General features: G+C 41.5%; 1 protein-coding gene across 10 annotated transcripts in view; it reads right to left on the minus strand.

The window, feature by feature from the left end:
• ENOX1 (ecto-NOX disulfide-thiol exchanger 1) overlaps window positions 1-23,002 on the minus strand; it is a 487,830-nt gene that overhangs the window by 228,107 nt on the left and 236,721 nt on the right. For 8 of the 10 annotated variants that reach the window (XM_058670707.1, XM_058670708.1, XM_058670706.1 and 5 more), the window contains one exon: window positions 5,555-5,644. The exons of the other annotated variants lie outside the window; for them this stretch is intronic. In XM_058670707.1, coding sequence (XP_058526690.1) covers window positions 5,555-5,609 — 55 coding nt within the window. In that variant the 5' untranslated portion in view covers window positions 5,610-5,644. The remainder of the gene's footprint in view (window positions 1-5,554; window positions 5,645-23,002) is intronic. 10 annotated transcript variants of the gene reach the window in all.

Raw genomic sequence — 23,002 nt, forward strand, 5'->3', positions numbered from 1 at the left:
TTTTCATTACTTCAAGCACTCAATGAGTTTAACCAGCACATTATAGCACAGTTGTTTTCTTCATTTGGGGTATGGCTAACACCAGGGCCTGGGAATGGTGTGGCAATTATAGAAATCGATCCTAAGAAACTGTCCTTTGGTGAATCTCACAGTGAGCTCAGAGGCACATTTCAGGTGGTTACCAGCTACCAGCACCTGGCTGGATGCTCGAGTCTGTATCAAGATGAATCGTAAAGATACACAGAAGTCCAGAGCAAGGGCTCAGGGAGCTTCCAGAATGGGGCTCGGGGACTCTCAGCCCTCTCCAATAACAGTGGCAGGAGTGCCTTCTCTGAGATATGATAGCCTGTGCAGCTGTCCGCGGGCAGTCAGATGCATGCCTTCTTCCATTGCAAAGGTTTTGCCAACAGAGCTAGCCTGGCAACAACCACACACTCTACAGCAGGAATCTTTGACCCTGCCCAAAGTATTGGTTAACAGTAACAGAACAACTTTCCAGGAGATTTCAGAGAGGTCTTAAAACTGGGCTCACATGCATTGAAAATATCATCAAATAAATGCAAGGATGAAGATTCTCATCAAACAAGACAGGCACCCTCACTCTTTTCGGCCAGCTTTCCCCCTGATGGCTGCTGAACACATTGCCTCCCCCACACCACTGTCAAGAGCGGCTCCCCTGGGACTCTGTACTTCCTTTTCTTCTCAGTACACCTCTCCTTCTAGGCCTACCTCCCCCAAGACATCTTACAAGATCAGTTCCTCACCCATGCTTGTTCGTTCAAAACATCAGAGCTTCCCAAGGGTGGTATGTCAGGAGATTTCACATGAAACACATAACTAGCAATTTCATTTCTAATGACTGCATTACTTTGAGCCAAGTGAAACTGAGGTTTCTGTGGATTTTAAAAAAATGTCACATACTGTCAGTTTCACTGAATTCAAATTCATAATGTACCAGCAAAATACACGTTAAAAGACAATCAAAGGATTTCAGTGATTTACTTAGGATGAGGCAAAATTATTTGAGGCATATATAGATATATTTTTACACTTTGATGGTACACTTTCACATTTTGATGGTATAGCTATGGCAAAAATTATTAAGCTCATATCCACAACTAACTGCTGAACAGAACAACCTTTCAGTGTTCTAAGTATCTGATTGACATGGACCACCTTGTGGCGGGGGGTTGTGTGATGGAAAGGGAGGGTGTTGTGTTTATTTTCTTTTGAGTATCTTTGTATTTGTGTTTTCCACTTTAACTAGTTCCCCAGACATCTGGAGGCAAGGGCCAATTTTAACTATTCAACCTCTGGGCAAAATATTCTCTACTCTGCACACAAACCATCATCAGCATTTGCCTGGTCTCCCAGGATGATGACATTTCACCAGAAACTGTTTCCCTTTCTGTTCATTCTAACCTTGGAAACTGATGGGCCATGCACTGGAGTGTGCCTTCCAGGCCAGGAAGCTTTCCATTTTGAACATTTTAAAACACAGAATTCCTATCAGTTCTGCATTTTGGGGACTTGCTTGGCCATGGTAAGGTGTTACCAGGTAGCGTGATCTGTAAATCAGAACATGGGCTGGCTATCTGGGTGCATTCTATTTCGTAGCATAGCACCCACACTCTCCTTCCAGATCTCAGCTGACAGTGTCAAGGTGAGGAAGAAGAGGCTGTAGGAAGCCAGCTTGCCTGTGATATCCTGTGGGCACCTGCCCTCTCTGCCAGCAGTTGACCCCTGCAATGAGCCACAGTTTCTGTTTCACACCATCCTTCACTAAATGATGTTCTAATCTGTTGAAATGCACAGAGATAATGAGAACTCACATACACTAGTAAAAACTAAAAATACTCTAGTAAAATTTTCACCATCTATGGATTTCACTTATGTATAAACAATATGTTGTCCAGATTATGAAACTTTTTGTCACATATGCTTTTTATTTAAAAAAATATGGTGGTTAAAAAAATAAAATTCTGACTACTAATCAGTTTGTATTTCTGACAGGAATATAGTTGGGTAGAATGGAGTGTTGCCATGGCACATGGTCAGCACTAGAAGTTGAAACAAACAATATTAAAGAAAAATATTTTCCCATAGACATGTGTGGTTAAAGGATAGGAAAGATCTTTCTTTATCTGGGGTGTCAGGCAACCAACACCAACAGAAGGATGTAGGCTGAGTCTCAAAAGCAGAAACAAAGCTCAGTGGAAAGATGGGGGAAGGTGGGTGGGCAGCTCAGACAGGCAACAGGAATCCCATGTGTGTGCACAGCTTGGGCACTGAATTCTGCTGAAAGGACACAGCTGCCTCCTCACCTCTTTCAAGATTTATTAATTCTGTATCTGAAAAGTAGATCTGCAGACAGGGAGGAGAGACAGGGAGAGATATTCCAACGGTTGCTTCACTCCACAAATTGCTGCAGTGGCTAAAGCAAGGCAGGTTCAAACCCCAGAGCGTGGATCTTCTTCTAGGTCTCCCAGGGCCCCAAAGATTTGGGCTATCTTCCTCTGCTTTCCTGCACAAAGAAGCAGGGAGCTGGATCAGAAGTAGAACCACTGGAACTCGAACCAGTGTCCAACGGGCTGTCAATGCAGGAACCGCAGGCAGAGCCTTAACCTACAATGGCATGATGTCAGCGCTGCTGCCTCCTCTTACTATGCTACATGTAAGTGAAGGTATTCAGGGCTATTACACCCTGTACACAGGCAACAGCAATAGGAGACTTATTTTCCAAAATGTTACTTTGGGACAATGTTTAGAGATTTAAATTTGTTTCCTGATATAGAGATGCTAGTTTATCAATGAGAAAACTGAAGTGAGCTCCTTTAAAGTGAGCTCCCTTATAAAAGATTGACTGGAAAGATTAGGGAAGTCTTGACAATATAAACATGAATTTACCAACTCAAGGAATGCTAAAAGTAGGGTTTACTGCTCAAGGCATAAAAGGGATCATTTTAGTATAAAGAAAATAGAGCACACTTTTAGAGCAGAAAAGTCATTCCAGAAATCATTAACTAGGAGATCAAAACAACATACAACTTGCCATATATTTTTGAGAGCTTCAGATAAAATCTTGGACAGCACATTTACAATGCTTTAGTTAAATCAGGATGGGAAGGACAGAGTCTATTCATGTACTTGGAAGACAGGGGAGAACTATGTGAAAGCCTTAATACTATCTTGCTGAGATAGAAGTCAGCAAAAAAAGCAAGAAGACAGGACTTTCGGAAGAAACTCACCTTATGACTAAGGAACACAAAGGTAAAGATAGAGAACATTAGTTCTCATCATGTCACCACTGGCTTGAGAAAATAAAATATCAACACATAGGTGTCAGCACTAATAAGTGACGACTCATAAAAACAATATTTTGATTATATAACTAGACTGATACGATCTCAGTGGAAGAAAAAGAGGGAGCCACAATAGAAATGATTACCTTTACAAGAATTTCTCTAATGAATTCTGCTTCTAAAGGGACAAATCCAAGTGGAAAGAAGACCATAAAAGGAAATAGAATTATTATACATATGGGGGAATAATTCCTGGAAGACTCCTGCAGGAAGGTGATCAAACATTTCAATGGAAATGCCAAAGCTGGTACACATTTTAGAATAATCCATTAGGAAGATCAAATAGCAATGATAAAGAAGGAAAAAAATTGCAACGATTTTGAAGGTCATTAATCATGAAGAGTAAAGATAGCAGAATTGTTCATCTCATTCTGTGAGCCTACCCCTGCAAGCAAAATAATGGATACATGCCGAGGGGTAGAAGAAGCCACACAGGGTGGAAGTGGTGAGGGGGCAGCCGATCAGATGTTCTTGGAACAAGCCAGCACAGGCCAACATAATGTGACACTGGGTTAAATGCTTCCCAGGTTTTTCTTTTCAAAATTTGAGTTTAAACCAAATAAATCATGATCTGATCATTTGACCTTGAGAACTTAACAGAATGTTAGAGGCTGGCCATAACAGTGCCTGGAATTGATGCTCTGTGGCCTGGGGAGAAAGACGCAGTGGAGTAATTTTCGGTTATTCAGTTGGAAGTAGCGGCAGAAGGCCTACTAGACTGGTTGGCAAAACTCCAAAGGATGGAATTAGCACTAGTGGGGAAGGGGTTAAAGAAGACAGTTTTAGGTCCATTCACTGGGTCTTCCATCAATTCAGTTAAGAGTGAGTTAGTTTCTACCATGTGTAGCAGTCCAGAGAAGAAAAACCCAGATGGATAGAGCAGTATATTATAGGCAGCTATGTAAATAAATCGGTAGATTTATTAAACCTCAGGTAACAGACACACCAGGGGAAGGGCCACAGAACACTAACTACTAGTGAAGGTGAGTTCATGTTTTCTTGAGGGATGAACAAAGGTGAAAGTTGACAAAGAGGAATATTCAAAGGGAATATAAAGGCATTTGGATTACTAATACAATGAAGATCTAAAGCATGCAGGTATGTAAAGGGTGTGGCATGTCACAGAAAATGAGGGTTTTTGTTTGACTGACGTTTAGGAGTTTAAGGGGCAAATGGTGAAATGGTGGGGGCTGATGTTGAAACAGTTTCATTCGCACAGAATTTAACACAGCACTTTAAATTGTGACGGACAGGATCAAGTTTGTCACTGAGAACGATGAGGAAAGGTACTACAGGAATAGAAGCTCAAAGAGATTCAATCTATGTGGAGGTGATTACCAGAGACCAGGCAAGATGAGGTACTGGCAATGGACATGGAGAGAGGAAATACAGTGGAGAGCTATTTCTGGAAATAGAACAGAAAGGACTTGGCACGCAGCTGGAATGGGGAAGTGAGAAGGAGAGAATAAAGTGTGATAGTGCCAGAAATCATGATTCAGAAATGATTTCTAGGTAAACTTCTCAGGGAATTTGATGGATTAAAATGGGGGACTTCCAGGGCATAAGCTACAAAAAATATTGTTCAGAAGAAAAATGTGAGCTTTCTATGGGGCAATCAAGTATTTCCACACTAACCTTAGACAAACATACAATACTCCATCCCACGGGGCTATGTTTCTTTCCATGGTGACAAAGAGGGTCCTATCCCTGCTATATGATGGCTGCAACCTTTGCTGGACAGGAGAGGGATCACCTGGGAAGGGCTTTACAAATACATATGGAGCTCTCCTCCCCACAAGACTTTCTGACTTCAGTGTATTTGATGTTGACACCAGGCATTTTTACCAAGAGCTTCAAAGGAGTATGAGATATGCACCTAAATTTGATATTCATTGTAGTATACAGTCAACAAATAACTGGTGAATTGAAAGGATGAAGGGAAGGAGCGAAGGCTTTCTGATATTTTAGAAGATGCTGGATGACCTTCCATACTTGCTAGAGCATTCGTGGATATTTGCATGAGGGCCTTTCATGTCTCCCCATCTTAAGGACAGAGCTAATTGGCTAATCACTGGTCTGATTCCATGAATCTCGTCTTTTGTGTCATATCTTAGTGATGCCCATTCTCTTAGAGCAGCCAGTTCACTAACTGCCTGTGTTTGGTTTACTATACACACAAATCTTGCTCTTACTTTCTTCACAGTGCCGAGCCCTCCTACTAGACAGAAGTCCCATGGAGGCAGGCATTCCATTTCTCTTGTTCACTACTGTGTCCTTAGCACCTACTTAGGAAAAGACAGGTGTTCAGAGAGTAGACAAACTGATGAGCCAGCTTTTTTTCTTGTGAGAAATTATAGGCTGCACCACAAAAACTTTCAATACACCTACAGATTTGTAATTGAGTGCTACAGATCCAGAAAAATGGTTTCAAAAAAAGTCAAAAACATAAAGACAAGACATTTTTTTTAAAAAGTTTTAAACCTCTTTGGTTCTTGAAACTTTGATATAAGGACCACTTTACACTAAAAAAAAATCACATGAAAAATATGGAACAAATATTTTAAAAGGGTGAAACAGACACAAGTGTTTAGTCACAGAAGTGAAATTTTAAACTTGTTCCTGGCTCCTTATCTAGACGGAAGAAGCCTCAGCCTAGAAGTGTGTATTTAATGATGAAATCTAACAGTTAGACATCAAGCAACTAAAGGAAGGAAAAGAACAATGGGAAATAGTATATTTCAGGAAAATAATTAAAGTAGTAGAAACAGGGGCAGGCATCATCGTATAGCATTTTAAGATGTTGCTTGCAAACCCGGCATCCCACTTGAACACTAGTTCAAGACCCAGCTGCTCCATGTTCAATCCAGCTCTGTGATACTCTGCTTGGGAAAGAAACAAAAGAGGATACCAGTATGTGGACACCTTCCATCCACGTGGGAGAACCAATCGGAATTCCAAGCTCCTATCTTGGGTCTGGTCCTTTCCTACCATTGTGCCACTAGGAGATAAACCAGCGAATGAAAGATTTCTGTTTCTTCATGCCTAAGTCTCTCCCTCTCTCTCTGAAACTTTGCTAGTCAAATAAATTAAATAAATTGTCTTCTTAAAATAGAGATAGCAGTCTGGCGTGGTGGCTTAGCAAACTAATCCTTTATTAGCAGAGCTGGAATTCCATATAGGCATTAGTTCTAGTCCCAGATGCTCTACCTCCATTATGGCTTCTTGCTATGGCCTGGGAAAGTAGTGGAGGGTGGCTCAAATCCTTGTGTCCTTGTACCCTCACAGGAGTCCTGCAAGAAGCTCCTGGCTCCCAGCTTTAGACCAGCTCAGGAACGGCTGTTGAAGCCATTTGGGAAGTGAACCAGAGAATGAAAGATCTCTTTTTCTCTCTCTCTGCAATTCTGACTTTGAAGTAAAATACATAAATAAATAAGTATATCTTTTTAAAAAGACAGATGCTGGTGACTAAATATAGAAATGATTAAAATCTCAACTATAACTATTATTTCTTACATTTAAAAGTTAAATATTTGCTAACCAGTCTCACCACAATCTTCTAACATAGTATTTTATTGCCAAACTGAATGTAAGTATTTTTAATGTAAGAACAGTCAAAATCAGAATTTACCTTAAGATTTGCCAAGCACCTATTGCTTCCTATCACTTTCATCTGAGTTATCTCCTAAGAATCTCATGCAAACTGTGATTTACCTTTCAGGAAAGTAAGAGTCAGAGCCACCTTAGCAGTAGGGAATTCTACTTAAACAGTCACTCATAACAAACATTTCTGAAGCATTATTTAATCCATGCTATAAATGCAGAATTATGAAAATACAAATTATAAAATACAACACATGAATCTCAACCATCAGAATTGCAGGCCAATATAATGTTCTAATTAATGATATAATTTAGCCAAGAAGAAAATCCTCTTTTAATTGATGCTATCCAACAAATACTGAGAGCATTGACAGGACCCACTGACACATGGTGATTTCTGATAGGATAGACTGAGTTTATATCACATCAGCAGTACTCTGGCCAAAACTGTACAACCTCAATTTAATCAGGAGAGAATATGGGACAAACCAAAATCCAGTACATTCTACAGAATGACTACTGCTGTTCACAAATACTAATCGTGAAAGACAAAGAGTGAAGGACTGTAGTACTGATGGCTGATATATCAGATGCATTCAGATCAGAGATTCCAAAGCACAGCAATATCCAGCACGAAATACAGAGGTATTGCATTGAGAAGCTGGAGTAATTCCACTTAACAGCAAAGGTATTATCTAAATTCTATCAGGCAAACCTGCTTTTCTTTATTATTTGCAATTTCCCTCTAATGGGTTATAATCAAAACAGAATCTCCTATTAAAATAAATGAACTGATGGTGAATTCCACTGCAATAAGCACAATTCACATCTGTCATTTCTTGTCAAAGTTGTATGTCTTTCTAAATCAGTCTCTCAACTGTGATTATTACAAGTAGCATGGCTATTTTCATCACCCAAGCAAGAGGACAGACAAAAATCAAACAAAGAGCAGAGACCAGTGAAGCGAGAAAAACCACTCCCTTCAAGCATATGTGGCTGGCTTCAGAAATTTCTAGATACTCGAGGCTACAAGTAAACAGACCTGTTTCTTAATAGATTTTAATTTTTAATCCAGTGGAAGAGGTCAGATGTCACTCTCCCACCTGCAGTCTACCTTCCAGAACCTACCTGCCCCCAGCAGAACCGCAGGTCTCCTAGTAATGGTCACCTTTGGGTAAACGTCACCTCCACTCAGCATCTCAGGTCTGCAAACTGTGATCCCAAGAATCAGTAGGGAAAGTTGGGTGAGCCCTCACAATTAGGAGGGGGTGGGAGGAAGGAGAAGGTGTAAGAGAAGATACAGCCAATAAAATATTTTTGATTGTAGAGGTAGGAGGAGGGCTGTGTTTGAAATTCTAATAAATAAAGATCAGCTCTGCTACTTCATTAAAATTGGGTGGAGGCATATCCATAGGTCCAAATGTGATGTTCACAATGCAGATGCTCAGACACGAGGAGACTCTCTTGGGAAATTAACACGCACGCTGGTGTGGGGAGAAGGGAACCACACAGGGACCCACAGTCCGTGCACGTGGGGCTAAAACAAGCACAGATGAGCCGAGTTTGACTGATTGCCGAGCTTTTCGCAAGACCTCAGATTAGCCGGGTATTAGTGCAGGCAGGTCTCAGCTGTCCAGGAAAATGAGAGCCCATTTTAAAAGCTGCATTTGAATGTTAAAGGCACTCAACATTTCTAGCGTTGTTTACCAAGAAAGGTCAACACTCCAGTGTTTTATTTATGCACAGCAGAACCTCCGTCTAAAAGCACTGGGCTTTTCCATGTGGTGTATGCTGAGAATATGTTAAATATGTGGGTCTAGAGCCAAGAATATTATTTTTTCAACTCTGTGAATGCATTATTAATAAAAGACCTCTACTGTGCCCACCATGGGTAGAAGGAAGAAGAGGCCGCACTGACCGGCATTTGGAATGCAAAGAGACACTCGGGCTGCCTCTCATCCTGTAAACTCTAACAGTGATGTCCCCAAGCCCACATCCCTCCAGACCACCCTCTCACTCTTGAAATATAACGAAAACATGAACAGGTAAAAACTCACATAAAACTTCAGCTGTAAGCACAAGAGTTTTCTGGTGGTAAGTATCTCACTATTTCTTCCTCATGTCTTTTCCCACATTCTGACACAGCACCAACATTTGTTCACATCAGCCCTCAGTTCTTGCAAATCAAGAGAATAATATATGGCTTCCTTCAAACAATATTTGTGTTAAAACCATTATATGCCCACACAAGTAATTTTTTATTAACTGAACCAGAAATAATACACATTACATACCGATTTTATGACAGCAAGAGGAGTTATTAACTTTAGTAAGCCAAGAATACCTGTTGTATAAATTAAAACTCTTCCTGAGTCCAGTGTTTTAAATACATTATGGAAAAGCACAAAAAGTAATGCCAGGAAAATTCTGACTGGACTACAGAAGTTTTTTTTATCATTCTAGAAAAAAATATTACTCTATGAAAGACAAGTTCTTTAATAAGTTCAGAAAATATTCTTTCCATATGAATATTGTTCACTGGGAAATGTTCTTTCTAAGCACCACTCACGGAGGATTTTGATAGACAATCAGACTTATAAACATTACATTTACATACAATTCATCCAGTTCACATCTTTTGCAGAAAGTAAATTTGTGACAAAAACATCCTCTCCTATTCAAATGCGGTAAGCAAATACATGCCTGATTTGTGTAACACTTTTGCCTTTAAAATAAGAATATATAAAATTTAAGCCCTTCAAGGACTTCAGAAGACTATGACTTCTAAATTACACTTTACTTGACACACCTTCCAAAAGCTGATACAGTAAACGAGCCGGTGTTCACACAATTCGTTTCAGCCCCATAAACATGGATAGAATTCTCAGAGCACCTCATTCACCAAGCTGGGCACAGGCAATGCAAGATGATACAGGCACCATCCCTTGACCTTCTTGTTGGAGGGGGATGTCCACAGTTGACTGTAATGAACTAGAGACAAACGCTACCCAGTACTGGTACGGGGTGTTCTGGGAGCACAGAATTAAGGATGAGGCTTCTAGAAGGGGATGTGGACGTGGAAAAGGCAGAATATTCAGTGGGGAGGTGACATTTCAGTTGGATCTCAAAGGAGCAACAGGATTAATCCAGGTAGGTGTGGGGGGAGTCACTGCAAGTCAGGAAAAAGCCTGCTCTGCCCACACTCAGCAAGTTTTTCAAATCAGACTTTCAAGTGAGGACTTCAAAAAGGTTTAAGCTTACAACATCTAACGTAAGAGAACAAAAATTGCAATCTGCATGGCTTCATGAAGACTTGCCTGTACTTTTTCCAAGATTCCCACAAGTTTAAGAAAGAACATGTTGCTAAGAAGAAGGAAAGAATGTGAGACTGGCATTTAGCCAGATAGCTAAGAGACAGAAGATACTCACGTCCCATATTGGATCCCATATTGGAGTGCCTTGTGTTCTAACCCTGGCTCTGCTCTTAATTCCAGCTCCCTGTTGATACCCTTTGAAGAGACAGGTGACTGACCAAGTACACCACCCACATGGGCATATTGTATTGAATTCCCAGCGCCCAACTTCAGCCTGGCCAAATTACTGCGAGAATAAATAAAAATTAATTAATGAAAGAGGAGAGAAGTTAAAGTGATTTGATAGACACAGAGAGAGTGAGAATGCTTCAATAAGCAAAATAAAGATCAGCAGAAGCATGGTAGGTCTGTAAATGAGGGATGTGATTACAACACTAAGAACATGCTGTAGCGGCATCCCTTCTCAGTCCATTTATGACACAACTTATGTTAATCTTCTTAAGAAGAAACAGCTGCTTTTAAAAAGAAAAATGTCCTGGAAGGGTTTTTCACAACAGCATCTGTAAGGATTCTGCTCTATGCTGGACCCTGTCATCTTGAAATCTAATCACACTGTTATCTCGAGTGGAGTTTAATCTGCATGTGGCAGAATTCACGTTGTGGATCATGTTCTTTTGCCAAAGAAGGAAAAGGAATGGGGAGAAAGAAAGCAAGGTCTCCTGGGTGAGCCTGGGGAAGGAAAGGCATTCTGGGATGTTCCTGGGCACTGAGACATCATTTTTGCTCTGCTGGCTTCTACTCAAAGGCTAGAATGTAATGTCACAGGCTGGAAGCCCTTGGGATTCCAGTGCCCAAGTGAATACGGTTGGGGAATGGTTGGAGAGATCAGCAGAGGCTGATGCTGACTTGTTTCACAGTTAAAGACTAGCAAGCCTAGAGTTAAACCTAAATCAAAGGAGACAAAGCTAGCTTTGCTCATTATATTTGTTATGTTTTGCTTCTTCACATTTTATAAAAAAGTTTATTTGTTCACATGGGTATTCTTTTAATCCATATATATGAGTGTGTATGTGTATGTGTGTGTGAATAAGAAAACAATAAACTATGCTTGACTTGTGCTCATTGCTTTCAGTCATGTGCATGCAGTAAAGTTGTAGGAGGAATGCAGGCAGGGCATGCCTTGGAGATGCTGTCCTTATTCTCCACATAATCAAGGTGGTTTGTTTAGGCCCAGGTGGCCCCTGGAACACGCTGGGTGCACTGTCATGAGGGACTTAGTTCCTCTGAATCTGACTCACTGTGGGAACCTGGGCTGGCTGCAGCTTTCTCCACTATGTACAAAAACCAAGGCTTTGGATGAAACATTTTTCATGACTATTTCCAACTTTGATATTCTAATTCTATACAACAATATTGTGTCCTACAGAGAATTTTTTGTCCTTCTGGGTTTGACATATTTACTATTTTTATGAATCACTGCAATAACAGCAAGGCCCCATCTAGTGTCTAAATAGGGAATGCTGGTTAAGGAGCACAGAATAAGGAGTGGTATTTCAGTCTTTCATGGCTAGGAGCTTCAAATGGGGGTCCTCCTGACATCTCACTGACCCAACTTAATGAATCTGGGCATTTTTGAAAAGATTCTTTTACAAATTTGGTGTCTGAAGTGAGGACATGAGCACAATAGCACTTTGTTCAAGGTTACAAAGAACCACCAATCTTACTATTTTCTCTGTCAGCAATCACCTTCCCACAGTGGCAGAGATTGAGGGATAGCATGCACCTTGCTGATGGGAGACAAGAAGCTCAAGCCATATAGCCAGATTCTGGCATCTCACTGCGATTTTCACAGGCTTAAATCCTTCTCTTTCCTTTTCTGTCTTCCCAAATGCTTTCACAAGGTAAAATGTCTTCAAGAAAGTTAACAGTTAAATGTGCATTCAAAACTACTCAGGTCTCCACTGTTGTGCCTTCCTTGTTGAAAAGCACCAAACCAGAAGAAAAGAAACCAAGCCAGGAAACCAATCTAAGTGCTGGGACAAATGCAGACATCAGTGAAACAAATCATCATCCTCCTCTTGTGTGCCTATCCTGCATCTTGCTATTTCTCCATCATTAAGTTCTCCCTTGCAATTTCATTTTTATATTGCCATCTAAAAATCAGATCATTTTGGAACTTGCCTACTCTTCAAAACCCTGGCCGGTACAGTGGGATATCTGTGCAGCGTGACTGCACACCAGACTTAGTCGTCATGGTATTGGGGCTGAGAAAACCACACAAGTCCCTGGGACCTTCCACCTCGCTGCAAGTCCTGCTCAGAGCTGCCATAAGAACATTTTACTTCTGGCAACCCAAGTTCTCAGAGCAAGCATTTCCTTCATTTTCTGCCCTTAAATCTGAGAGTTTTGAAGAGCTGTGAAATCATTGCATCTGCACTTTGTCCCTTCAATGATTTCACTGCTGTCCCGGCTGCTACTAGACTGTTATTATCCTATCATCTGCTCTGACTGGCTGTCTCTTGGGAATCATCATTATAAGTCTTCCTTCTAGTCTTACCTTCTAGTCACTCACTTGGGATTCTAACATTTAGTAGTCTCAACCAACTTCTGCCCAACTTTTGGCCTTGGTTTCAGAGTTTCATCTGCCTCTTTTGTGAACTACATTCCCAAATCAGTTTCATCCCCTTTGGTCCCAAATTGTCTTCCCATGCCCCATGCCCATGTTCTGCTCACAAACTTCATGCCCAAACTGAGGACAACACACCCTTTTACTAGAGTTTAGAGTGATATTCTCTTGTTTAATCTCACTGGTCAAATTCCAATATTCATACAGGTTCAGCAGCTGCAATAATCTCAAGTATTATTATGTATGGGTGACCAGCAGCAGAGGCACCTTACACAGGAAACTGGAAATGAGAATTGCCTGATAGGGTCAGGAAAATATCCTGGCCTTTGACAAATACTAAAGAAAAAAAATAAGTATATTATTTATCAAACATCTAGAATCAAGCCCAGTATTCAATGAAAGATCTCCCCAAAATGGCAAAGTGCATACAGTCATCCTTCAAATAGAAAATTGCAACTGTTAAAACATACGGTTGGATGGTATAAGCTACTTCATGATGGAGACAATGTCTGGCTCCTGCTTCTCTCCAAGGCTCACCGGACAGCCTGCTGTTCAGTGGGCACTTGCATTGATGACATTCATTTACAAAAGCATGACAAAGTCTCCAATTTCCCAAGAGAACAGATAAAGCAGGGAAATTTGTGCTGTCTGAATGAAACTAACAGTTTGGTTAGGCCCCTAAATATACAGGCTCTGGTGTTCTTGAGGCAGTGTGTGTGGGCACCTGACATGAGAAATGGCCACAACTGCAGAGGAGTGTGAACGCTGGAGGGCAGGCTGTCCTGTGATCCCAAACTCCAATCCACCCTGACCCACTTCAATCCTCTTCTGCGGAAATCCTCTGGATAGCTGCCTCTGGGGATGAAAGACTGTTCTGGGCAGCAACTCAGTCCTGTGGAAATGCAGGAATCTGGTCCTAGCCATGCCTTTCTGATAGCAAAATGCACAGAGGCACAGCACAGTTGGCTACAGGCTTGCCACAGGAATCCATCCTGGTTGCGGCACTGCTGGGCGAAAATGGACGAACAATGCAGTGCTCTTGGTGCACAGGGTGAAGTTCGGGGTTCAAAATCTGTAATTTTTTTAAATAGTTGAAGCTGCTAGAAACATTGGGGACACTAAGAGCAACCAAAGGTGTGTGAGTTTCCAAGCTGTATTAAAATGTGGTTGTATTCCTTCCAGGAAAAACATGAAGCATTTGTTTCTAAAATGTCCCCAGCAATCAATGTTTTTAATTGGGGAGAAAAGCACCCACAGACACAGGAACCTGTACTTCTAGCTGTGGTTCCTGACAATCATCTTTGGAAATAAATTCCTATAATGGATGTTTCAATTAAGACAGTGATATTTATTGAAAGGTAAACCATAAACGTAAAGCCCCTTGAAACGGTATTGAACAAATGTAATTTATGCTGCATGTGGCACACTATATTTTAGCACTGCTTTGATTTTATCAGCATTTGTCAATTAATCAACATGTACCTTGTAAAACATGCTCTCTCGCATTCATGGGAACAGGCGATTGCTTGCAAACTTTGAAGGAAAGGTCGTTTAATAATTTGCTAATTGTGTCAAGATAGACTTAAATCAGAAAAATAGGTAAACTCTCATTACCAACGTAACTAAATAGGACCCTGTTGGTACTTACTTAACCATGCAAATTTAAATATGGTCAATACTTGCATTTTAAAAAAAAGAGGGGATAGAAATGAGAGCAGAAATTATTCTACCTTCAGCTTTTTGTTTTAATTTAGACGCTTTCTTGTCATTTCAGAGTTCCTGGTGCTGAGGCCATGATTAAAACAAACGAACTATATTTTTGGGGAGAAACATGAAGAGGAGAAAGAATAGCACCAAAGAGCCATGCAGTGGCAATATTCCGCCCTTTTTTTGGCCTCATCTTATTCTTCATTCCTCTAAATTAGTTATCAGCTCCCTGCTTTGGATGTCTGGTTCATTTTCAGTTCAGTAGGTGAGGGAGAAGCAGAGTCAAGTCCTCTCTGCAGGTGACCCATGTGTCAGCACAATGGCCTATCTTTTTGGCAGCCCAGAGAGTCCAGTATCTCAGGGAGGCAGCATCAGGACCAGCCAGCACTCTGCAGTCATCGAAAGGATGGGGCTGAGTTCAAAATGGGTAACATACCTGTGAGATTGATTTCTACGAAGCTGTCTGCAGGGCTGAATCGAGAAATCCGCACCATCTTAGAAGTGTAAGTGAAACTTGAAACGAGATAGCATGCCTTCCAGCATTTGTAAGAGTAAGAGCTTTGCACGTGGGGATTTACCCAGACGTTTTTTGAATGAAGATGGGTCTAGCCAAATTCAATCTTTGCCAACTGCTTTGCCACAGAGCCTTTATAAGGGTTCAGAGAAGGCTGGGTTTCTCTCTGCCTGCTCAAACTAGCTTATCATTCCGGCCCATTCCATTCTGTTCTTGGTTCCCAGTAAGCCATTATTTCAGGCACATTTCCCTAAGTAGATGCAAACACACTTTTCCAGTGCCAGACTCCCTTGGGCAAACGAGCTTTCTTGGAAAAGTGTCAAGGAGTGATCAAACCAAAACACCTACTAGAGAGAAGCCTGTGGTTCCAGAGGACCACAATCATTCCTGTAGGCTGCAGGTCAAATTTGAGACAATGGCTGCACCTGGCAGGGCATCTGCAACTAATTCAGGCATCTCCTTTCCATGATCACAACAAATGTGTAGGTATGAATTAGACGGTGAGAAAACAGTTTAAAAAAGTTTCTTATGAATATTTCTAATCAGAAGAGGCTAATCACATTTTAATTGCCTAGAAAACCATAATTTCATAAGATTTACAACATTTTGAGAGGTAGAGACACAGACTGGTAAGGAGATAAAGAGAGCTCCCCTTCCATCCGATGATTCCAGAAGTGATAAGAACCCAATACTTGAGTCATCACTGCTGCCTCCCAGGATCACCACTGGTGGGAAACAAGTCAGGAGCCTTAGTCAGGAACTGAACCCAGGAACCCTGATATGGGACACAGGTGTCTGAAGTGCCAGGCATCATGCTCCCTCCCTAGAAGGACTTGTTTTTTTTAAAAGATTTAGTTATTTGAAAATCAAGAGTTACAATGAGAAGGAGAGACTGAGAAAGATCTTCCATCTACTAGTTCACTCCCCAAATGGCTTATAGCAGCCAGACCAAAGCCAGGAACCAGAAGCTTCATTCTGGTCTACCACTTGGGTGGCAGGGACACAAGTGCTTGGAATGTCTTCCACTGTTTCCCCAGGAAATTTACTCAGGAGCTGGAATGGAAGTTGAGACCAGCTGGGGCACAAATCAGTGTTCATATAGATGCCAGTGTTGAAGGTGGCCACTTAACCCAATACTCCAACGTATGTCCACCAAAAGAACTTTAGTCAGGGAAGGGCCACTATTAAATTGGTGTCTTTTATTCTCACCATCTTACTTGGCAAACACAGAGTGTTTCAAAAATAGATATTCCTGATTCTATTTTTCTTCTGAATCATAGGGCAAATAGTCAATTTTATGCTCTTTTAATATTTGCTTGTATTAACCTTGACTGCTGTTAGCTGCTTTCCATGTATCAGGATTCTTCCCCAAACAGAAGAAACTAGAGTTGAATGCCCCTGGGCTGGAGCTCTTCCCATCTTAAGCATCTATACCATATGAAGAAGCTATAAGCAGAAACCAACGGGGTCGGGGGATAGGACTGAATGCTTCCTGGACATCATAGAATATTACAAATAAGTTTATGTGTTTCAATTCTAACAGTTTCATTATCTTGGGGGTATTAATCATAGATACTAGCTGTTTCCAAAGTGTTCAAAGCTTTAACTTAAGGAGTACTGCTGGCATTCAACATGACCATGCCACACAATGCACCTTCACAGCCTTCTGCATGGCTATCCTTGACCACGCAGGCCTCTGAGCAGACTGAGTTACTTGTTGTGTCAAGGCTCCTGAGTTGCACTTTTGGCAGCATCTGGCTTTGCTGCAGCTTTCTCCCTTCTTCAAAGGGCCCTGGTATTTGAAGGTGAAGCAGCATCGAAGCAGGGGGCAGGATGGCTGCAAGGAGGATTCTGCCGAGGAATGATACTTCAAGGGGCATCAAATGTGCTGGGATCTGGCTTAATTGACAAGTGCTGAGGCCAACAGCTCAGGAGATGGCTGCCACTGAAAAGGCTTTGCAGAGCCAAAGAAAAGGTACTGGCGTTGGTCAGGAGGCAGAGAGAGTGAAAGTAAAACGCAGGGAAGGGCCTCTGGTTTCCAGGAGAAAGGTAAGGCCAGGGATGACTGGCTGATCTGAATGCTGTTTTCCAGGCAGCTTTGGGGTTTAGGAGGTTTCTGAGTTGGCCAGGATGTAGCCATCAAAGTGACATGGGCCTGTAGGAATCTGACACTAGGAGGGGGCTGCAGATAAGGATTCTGGGCTGTTGGATTTGTACCCCCAAAATTAGTTCAGGGGCAAGTCATCTGCTCTCTCCAGGAACTAGCTGTCTGGGAAAGCCTGTCTCCCCCTCCCTCAACACCCCCCCCCCCAAGACACTAAAACATCATGAGATACAGAAAATAAAATACACAATGGATACAAGCCTGGCTGAACACTACCCTAAGTAACACAGAAGCAGAACTTCTCAAACCTAACTGCACAGAGGTCATGCAGGTATTGTGTGAAATATCGATTTTCTTCATAATATTAGGTCAGGCAAGGGTTGGAACTCTTAATTTTGAACAAACTTCCTACTTTCGTCAGAGGCATGCTCTGAGCAGTCAATGATAAAGAGATCACAAAGAGTCCTCTCTTTGGGTCATTTTTTTTCAAAGAGATGGCAAGGACCCTATTTTATTTATTAAGCCCTGCCTTGAGCCTGACACTGCTAGGCATGGAACAAACGAGTACACATTTGATCTTGTTTTGCTTGAATTACAAGTCTTAGCTCTTGGGGAAAATTTATCCAAATTTCCCAGGTAAGGGTATGTAAACCAGCCCTGGGCATCTGGCTAAAAGTCAGAAGAAATAAATGCATCTAGCCTAAAAATCCACTTCTCCACAAATGCACAGATGACATTGATCTGATGGAAAACAAAAGGTGTTTGTGAATAAAGACCTCATGAACTGTGGTGCTCTTGGCTTTGAACCGTGGGCCATGTGCAACTGATTTTTAGGAAGAAGGACAACTCAAAGAACTCACAATCTCAGGCCCAGGGGCAAAGGTATTCATGAAATAACTGAAGGCTCAGTGTAGCCACCCACCACAGTCTTTAAACACAATTCCTTATTCCTCTATTCAACAAGTGCTTTATTAAAAAAAAAATAGCACACACCTTTGCTAGAATGCAAACAATGAAGTTAGTCCTCTTCTGATCTACCTAGACTATCAGGCAGAAATAATGATTACAGATTTGTGTGGCTTTCCAGAATTCTAGTATGCAAACAATAAATTTTTTTTTCCCTGCTTACCAATTTATTCATTTGGTCATTCCAAGGCACTTCAGGGCAAGCCAGAGATAAAATAGATAACACCCCTCACACACCCTACATTTCAGGGAAGATGGATCACAAACAAGTGAAACACACACTGTCAGGAGATCTCTCTGATGGAGGAAAAGCCTAGGAAAGCAGCAAGTGTTGGTAGTTCTAAGGCACAGTCTGGGGTGCCTATTGATAAAGCGGTATCACAGTGAGGCTGGGAAGGAGCTTATCCTACTGCACACTTGCTTTTTCTCCCTTAGCAACATGGTTTAAAGGCCTCACAGCACCAGGACTCATAGACCCACCTGACTTTGCACAGCCTCCATGGCACATCCCAATCCATAGTGGGGTACCCATTGCTACCTCCATAACACAAGCTTGAGATTAGTCCAGTGACAATGTTTAAGATGATCAGCTTAGTGGTTGTAAAGAGATTTGTGGCTTGTAGTATAAAGCCTGATTAAATTGAAAGGCATCTAAAGTACGTGTGAGAAGCTATCAGTCCCAACCCCACTCATACTGCGGTTCTGTGGACCTTCAGATTGGTACTAGGGTTCTGAACTCAGGAGAGGGTTTCCCTTCTCCTGACACCCAGAAGTAGACTTAGCTCATGCCCAGGTTCAGGGGGTTGAGTAGGGACCTCTCCACTTGAGGTTGAAGTGACATCTGACTGCAACCTTTTCTTTCTCAGTGCAGTCCTCCTGGAACCCTTGCAGCATCCAAGACAAACTACCTTTCAAGCTAGTAAGTTTTCCATATACTCCATGAAGAAAGCACAGGCCGACATTTTGGGGAGATGTTTGATGTTGATCCATCAACATCATGATCTGTCCCCTTAGGAGGAAAGCTCATTGGCGTCCTTAGCAGCAAATCCTGATCCTCCAGTAATATTTACTTATTCAGATACCTGGACATTTTACTCTGGTCCACATTATTAACTGGATTTCTCCTTCATGAAAGATCATCTTATTCCTTTAATTATTATCAGAGGGATCACCTGGGCAATAGCGAACCTTTGCTGGATCCCAAGGGAGGAGCCAGGGCCAGTGCAAAGGGGCATCAGTCCTTGTCACCTTCCTCACCCCAAACCAAAACAGGACAGACAAGTGACAACCATGTTCAAACAGTATGTGGGGAGTGGTGCCAAGAGCAGTGCAATAGGACTGGGAAGAAAGCGAAGACCACTGGAATCTACAGCCCTCATAGATGTCTTGGAGAGAGAGCAGGAGTGAAAAAGAGTCAGCTAGGCTCATTTGTAAACATCAGGTGGAGGTGGTACAAGAGGATCTGGGAAGAGTGTGTGTGTGTGTGTGTGTGTGTGTGTGTGTGTGTGTGTGTGTTGGCAATGTGTATGAATAGAAGGTGAGGAACAATCAGAGGTCCAGATAATGGAAAAATACAGAAACTAAAAAGGGAACATGAAGTAATTCCATACAGCTTAAATGCAAAATAGCTATAGGGCATGGGTAAAGACAGGAAATGTTGGCTGGAGTCAGACTGGCAGAGGGGTCAGGGTCCTGTTCTATTAGACATGGATAAATGAGTGAGTTCTGAAAGAACTGGAAGAGTACCACAAACTTCTCCTTTTCCTATTTTTGCTTCTGTTTTTTTGGGGAGGAGAGTAATTTTGCTGTTATAACCTCTATTTCTGGTTCCAGTGATTTTAAAACCAGCTTAATATTTATCAAAGTGTTATATGCTCATAGATTCAAAAGACAAGTAGCATTGTAAGGCACATAACCAACAACAGCAATGGCTGCTCTGCCCCTTAGCACTACTCCTCTCTGTTCCTCAGAGAAGTAGCCCTTTTCTCCTTTTCTATAATCAAAAGTATTTATTATCCAGAGCAACTCACTGCCCATGCGGGTACGACTTTCACCCAGGCCAACTGATCTCAGTTTAGTTCATCCATGGCCTTGCCCACACCAGGAAAACTCACTGTCTAGTAACTCTGACCCTCAGCCAGGAGGTCAAATCCCCCAATGGGACAATAGGCCTCATGACTTGTAACTCTGATAACTGCTTCCCTATATTTAAGTTCTGTGCATTTGATATGGTCTTAGGCTGCTAGTTCAGGGTCATAAGTTTGGAAGCCACACATGCCCATCTATGTAATCCTTTCTGCTTACCTGTGAGTAAAATGACGCTCACCTATCACTACCTGGAACCTGGGGTGGGGTGTTTGTGTGAAATTGTAATGTTGAGTAACTACTCTTCTCCCAAGACCCTTGAAGTCCCCAACAGGGACAGGGCTAGGGCTCTGGCTCTGGTGCCTTGTCCCATGCCTCATCACTCAGGCTCTTGGCCTTCTGAGGACCAGCTTGCTCTCTTGCTTCTAGAGGCAGCAATATCTATCCCTCACCATTTCCCTTTCTGGCTCACTCTCCCTGAATATGGCCCTCACTCTCTGAATAAACTTTACCACCTGTTTAAATTGTGTTGATACCCGTGCTTAAAATGTTTCTTAAGAGGCAAGAAACAAGAAAAATAAGTATTTGACCCAAATCTAGACCACAACATGTGTATGTTGGTGTTTCTTAGGTCACCACTTATAGAGATTATCTGATGTCTTACTGCGATGCAAAACAAGCAAAATTTAGTGTACTCATATTGCCATCACCTCCCAACTAACTTTTTCCCCCTCTTTCCAGTGGGTGGAATGTAAATTTGGGGTCCAGTCAATATTCTGTATTCATATTAAAATGATCGTGCAACCATGTATACTACTGAGACACACTGTGTGACAGTACGCTATTTTTTTTCATCTTGGTTATCCTGGTGTTTTATTTGCTTACTTCTTTGCATTTTTTTTAAAGATTTCTTTATTTTTATTGCAAAGTCAGATATATATAGAGAGGAGGAGAGACAGAGAGGAAGATCTTCCATCCACTGATTCACTCCCCAAGTGGCCACAATGGCCGGAGCTGATCTGATCTAAAGACAGGAGCCTGGAGCCTCCTGAGTCTCTCACACAGGTACAGGGTCCCAAAGCTTTGGGCTATCCTCAACTGCTTTCCCAGGCCAAAAGCAGGGAGATGGAAGGAAGCGGGGCTTCCAGGATTACAACTGGCATCCATATGGGATCCCTGCACGTTCAAGGCAAGGACTTTAGCCAATAGTCTACCATGCCAGGCCCTTTGTGTATGCCTTTTATTGTTTCCGAACTATGAAAAAGACTACTAAACCCCAGAAAAAGTTTTTACATGATTAAGCCAGTCAGTTTAACTATTACTTTTCCATCTCCCTGACCCCAAACCCCTGTAATCCTCCCATCTGACTAGTCTGTTTCTTCAGGCGGGCTGCTCACTGGGGGCTCAGCTTTACCACCACCTTGAGAAATCCATTCTGAGTGGGTCCCCATTTCATGGACCTAACAGTGTCCTCTTTACAGATTTATATCCTCATTTGTGGGAAGGATATTCTCTAGTAGTTTCTTGAGTAAAGGTAGATTTGCTAAGGCCTTAACTGTCTGAAAAAGTCTTGGTTCTACTATCACACATGCTTGCTAGTTTTGCTTGTAACTGGATACTAATTAAAACATACTTTCTAGAAAAATGAAAAACTAAAAACATACTTTCCCTTGAAAATTTAAGGCTGTCTTTCATAGTCTTCTAGCTTCCAATCTTCAGCTGAGAAGTCTCATGCCATAGAAATTCCTGATCTTTTTTACGTGTGACTTGTTTTTGCTTCTCTGGAGGGTTTAGAAATCTTTTTCAATCCTAGTTCTTTCAAATCTAGTAGTAAAAAATCCTGTTAGGGCTCTTTCTTTATTCACTGCTTAGGGAGCTTTCCAGTTATTTTTTTTTTAATTTATTCATTGATTACATTGTATTATGTGACACAGTTTCATAGGTACTGGGATTCTCCCCACCCCTTCCCAAATCCTCTCCCCATGGTGGATTCCTCCACCTTGTTGCATAACCACAGTTCAAGTTCAGTTTAGATTCCCTCATGGCAAGCATACACCAAACATAGAGCAGTTATTTTAAAATATGGAAATTCCTGTTGCTCCATTTTGAATTTTTTCCATGCATTACTTCCTGATCCTTGTCACTTCATAGATTTTTTTTGGCTCTCTTTTTGGATTCCTGTAGTAAAATGCTGAACCCTACGGGCTGATCTGTGACCTTTCTTATCTTTACTCTAGCCCATCTCCATCTTTGCCCATTAATCTTCTTTCTGGAACATTTACTTCACTTTATCTTCTATACCTCTGAATATTTTTAAAAAATACATTTAATTTGTAAGACCTCATTCTTATCATCAGATTATTCTTTAGAATACTCATTTATTATTTGGGTAGAAAAGTGCTTTGCATCTTTCTGTATCTACTACAGACTTGAAAATATTTTCATTTGTTTTCTGAGTCCTCTCCCCCTACTTCTGAATCTGCTTAATCCCTTTCTCTCTCCTAATTTATGCTTTTAAAATTCATTATTTACTTATTTCATTTATTTGAAAGGCTCAGAGACAGAGCCATAGTGAAAACCAGACAGACACAGCACTCCCATCATTAGAGTCAGATATGCTCAGACTAGCTAGAGAGGTTTTTAGTTCAGGAAAAGGGTTTTAGTAATTATAGGAGATAGCCTGATGGACTGCTCCCTTGTGGAAGATGGCCTAGAACCACTTCA

Source organism: Ochotona princeps, chromosome 12 (assembly GCF_030435755.1).
Source record: "Ochotona princeps isolate mOchPri1 chromosome 12, mOchPri1.hap1, whole genome shotgun sequence".
In the NCBI taxonomy this organism is placed as follows: domain Eukaryota; kingdom Metazoa; phylum Chordata; class Mammalia; order Lagomorpha; family Ochotonidae; genus Ochotona; species Ochotona princeps.